This window comes from Palaemon carinicauda, chromosome 39 (genome assembly GCF_036898095.1).
Source record: "Palaemon carinicauda isolate YSFRI2023 chromosome 39, ASM3689809v2, whole genome shotgun sequence".
NCBI classification, from domain to species: Eukaryota; Metazoa; Arthropoda; class Malacostraca; order Decapoda; family Palaemonidae; genus Palaemon; species Palaemon carinicauda.
The window spans coordinates 5171455-5175465 of NC_090763.1; the positions used below are offsets into that span (position 1 = coordinate 5171455).

General features: G+C 33.0%; 1 protein-coding gene across 1 annotated transcript in view; it reads right to left on the minus strand.

Moving 5' to 3' along the window:
* LOC137631467 (uncharacterized) overlaps window positions 1-2843 on the minus strand; it is a 9075-nt gene extending 6232 nt beyond the window's left edge. The window contains exon 1 of the mRNA XM_068363229.1: window positions 2798-2843. Coding sequence (XP_068219330.1) covers window positions 2798-2815 — 18 coding nt within the window. The 5' untranslated portion in view covers window positions 2816-2843. The remainder of the gene's footprint in view (window positions 1-2797) is intronic.
* Window positions 2844-4011: the final 1168 nt, after the last annotated feature.

Sequence of the window (4011 nt, forward strand, 5' to 3'; positions counted from 1 at the left end):
CTCTCTTATGTGATTCCGTTCATTATTGTTCAGGAGCTTGTTTTTATTATTGTTATAGTTATGGTTACTATTATTATTGCTCTTATTGTAATTATCATTATTATTATTACTTAGATCATTTTTATAATAAAGCTCTTCTGAATATTTGTGTTAAAAAAACAAGTACACTAATTTCATATAAAATTACTTGAACAGCAAAATAAGAAGAGCCAGAGGGAAAAGAGGAAGGTTGATACAGAAAATGGTTGATTGCTAACAAACTGTACATTCTACACAAGGCTAGTAAGACTCACTGTAAGCGGCAACCCTCTTATGGTTACACTGTTGAAAAATTGCCGTAAGAAAACGGTAAAAATCCTGGAATAAATGTTGCCAGGCATTTACCGTTTTAAAAACGGATATGTTGATGTAAAGGAGTGATATTACGGTCACTAACCCGTAAAAGATAATAACAAAGTTGGGTAGATATCACGAATTTCTGTATTTTACTAAAATACGGCCGAGAACAGTATATTTTCACAAAGAATTTACGATTAAAATTACGATTCTTTATAACAGCGTAGGTCATTTATTTAGAGAAATGCCAGCCTTATGCCAGCCAGGTATCTTTTCCCGTAAGGGTGGTAAGGTGTCAAAGGATATGAAATTTCAGTTGTTAAAACACTTGACCCTTTAAGTGTCTTTCTAATAAAAGAGGATCACTGATAAAGTTGAGTTTCCCGAGGTATGATCAACAATCGTCTGGAAATCGTTCAATGTCTCTCTCACTTCCGACATTTTTTGAAATTTCAGTTGTTAAAACACTTGACCCCACCCTTTGTGTCTTTCTGAAAAAAGAGGACTACTGATATAAGCTGAGTTTCCTTGAGAAATGATTAATAATGAATATCCCGGGTTGGTACCGGAGGTGCCTGGGCGGGCGGCCCTCCGGTCTAGCGGCCGGCGAGAGTTGGGGCGGAGGCCGAGGACTTAGCGTGGTGTGGCCAGGGGTAAAGGGACTCTCACTTCCGACATTTATTGTCATTTATGCATTCGTAAAGTAATTTTACATTTCCTCGCAATAGGCGATAACGTGGATAGAAGGAGCCGCTATTACAGGTCGTAAGGGAAGGTGAAATTACTTCTACCCATTTTATGTCGAATGTGTTGCAAGGTTATTATATTTCGCATGTAAGGCGACTGGCCTTACGAGCTTCTTTAGAAATTCGTCTATTATTTCTGTTTTTATCTTTTATCTAAAACGCTCACAATTTTCCATTGTTTATTTATGAAGCTTTATTTAAGACCTCCAAAAAAACGTATTGGTGATTTATCAGATTTTCTAGTCATATTATTTATCGCCTTCAATATTTTTTCTTATTCATGAAATTTCACATTTAATTTTAAGATTTCGTAACGCAGTTATAGATATCATCATTATTTTCGTATTCAATCATAGTACTCTGTTTACGTGTATTTTCCTTTAACAACATAGATGGTTTTGTTACATCTAAATTCGGCAATAAACCTTGGGTTGTTATAACAAGAAAACACCAGACCTCTAAAACATATGTCTATTAGGTATCTTAGAAATAAGTCTTTTATAAATTTCCATCATAATATTCACTGAGTTACAAATGCAAAATTCTATTGGACGCACGAACACATCTGGAATCCGTATATTTTTGTCACAGAATTATTATTATTATTATTATTATTATTATTATTATTATTATTATTATTATTATTATTATTATTATTATTATTAATTGCCTACATCCTAGACGGAAAAGCACAATGCTATAAGCCCAGGGGCTTCAACAGGGAAAATATCTCAGAGAGGAAAGGAAACAAGGAAAAATTAAATTTTTAAGAAGAGTAACAACATTAAGATAAATATCTCCTATATAAACTATAAACACTTAGAGCTAATAAAATGTATTTCATAAGTCAGTTGTCCTACGTAGCAATGATAATTAATGTTTATAGGATCGTGAATGTATGAATACATTAAGTGCAGGAATATCCTTGGATATCGTGGCAGTCTAATATCCAGACGGAATACCCTATTCGGTAGCCTATTGGTAACGTCCTCTGACTTGTAGGGTTTGAGTCCCACTCTAGCTCTATAGTTTCTAGTAGCGTGTGCAACCTCATCATCCTTGTGAGATGAGGATGGAGGTGTTTGGAGGAGCCTATGGATCTACCTGCTGAGTCTCATCTACAGCCATTGCTTGGCCCTGTTTCTAGCTTGGGTAGAGAAGAGGCCTGGTCGTTGATCATATATACATACATATATCTATTTATACACACAAACACACACATACACACACACACACACACACACACATATATATATATATATATATATATATATATATATATATGTATATATATATATATATATATATATATATATATATATATATATATATATATATGTATATATATACTGTAAAAAAAAATTGTATGATAATAACGGTAAGCTTCTGTCAATATTTAACTGAAATATGGATTAGAACAATAGAATTTTACGAAGAATTTCCGATAAAAATTACGGTTTTTTAACAATATAGTTAATCTAAAGGGCACTCTACAATTCATGAAAGGTCATTAAACACAAGGATCGAAGCCCATGTCTCTTGAGTCTAGGAGCCTCGGAGGTCCATCCTTTTTCCTGTGATATCCTCTGAAGAAGATTCAAAATAGCCTCTCTAGTCACAAACTGCTTTGTTCCAAAAGCTAAAGTCGCGTGTTTTTCTTTCTTTGGAAAGACTGCACCACTAAAACAGACGATAAACAGACACAAGGCACTCACCGATGCAATGAGCTTCATGGTGGAGAGGAAGACGTGATGTATGACAACAGTGCCACAGGATCTGTATTTATACATGAATGCAAAACCTCCTTTCACTTATACGCTAGTTTTGGAGTGTCCTTTTTTTCCGGAAGAGCAGCCCTCAAAGTAAAGTAATTAAGTGAATGTGTTACCGCCTTACAAGTTGGTAAATTTTTCCTGTTTTCTCTTTAAAGACTTTCAATTTTTTTTTTTATTTTTATCCAACTTTATCCTAGGTCTATATAAACCCCTTGGCGATTTATTAGATTTTCAAGTCATATAACTTATTCTCTTCAAAAATTTTTCTTATTCATCAAATTTCACATCTAACCTGAAGATTTCAAAACGTCGTTCTTGATATCATCAATATTTTCCTTTTCAATCCTCATATTTTATTTATGTACTGGAATTGTTAGGTGAGAATGATTTAAAACATTTAATTTTACAAGAATATCATGAATAATGCAGAAAATCACTACAGTCTGGTTAGTAGGAAAAGGCACTAACGAAGAAGGAAAGTCAGTAGACTGAAAAGATATCAAAGAACTTTAGAATCTCTTGCAAGTGACATCGTATTTTCGAAATAGATATCACATTACACATTCATCACAAATAAGTATTTGCATGGTCGGTGTATTCATATTCTATTATATTCATGATTAATGTGTGCTCACATGTAAATGCCTTGTCTTCCATTCATCCTCGCGAAGGAGTGTCTTTTATCTCGCTTACATGTATAACATTCTACCAAGTAAGATCATTCGAGTATGTTAATCAGATTACAGCATTTTGCATCAGAATCTGTGATCATGAATATCTTGATATATCAACATTCATTATAGCTTGTTTATGTATGTGTGTGTACTCGTGTGTGTGCCTCTGTGTAATTATCTGGTTGGTAAAAATTGAATTAGGTTCAAATAATTACACAAATAAACGGCTAAGTAACCAAGTGAGAATTTGTAAGAATGATAATAATATTGTTAGCCTCAATATCATTTCATAAAACAGCCATTACATTTTTTTCCTGAAAAATATGTATAATATGCAGTGCGTTGTAATGTAATAATGTATTTTCAGTTTTAATATTATTCAGGTTGAAAGAAGTACAGACGAAGAATACGACGTTGATGAGGAGTATCTATCTATCTATCTATCTATATATATATATATATATATATATATATATATAT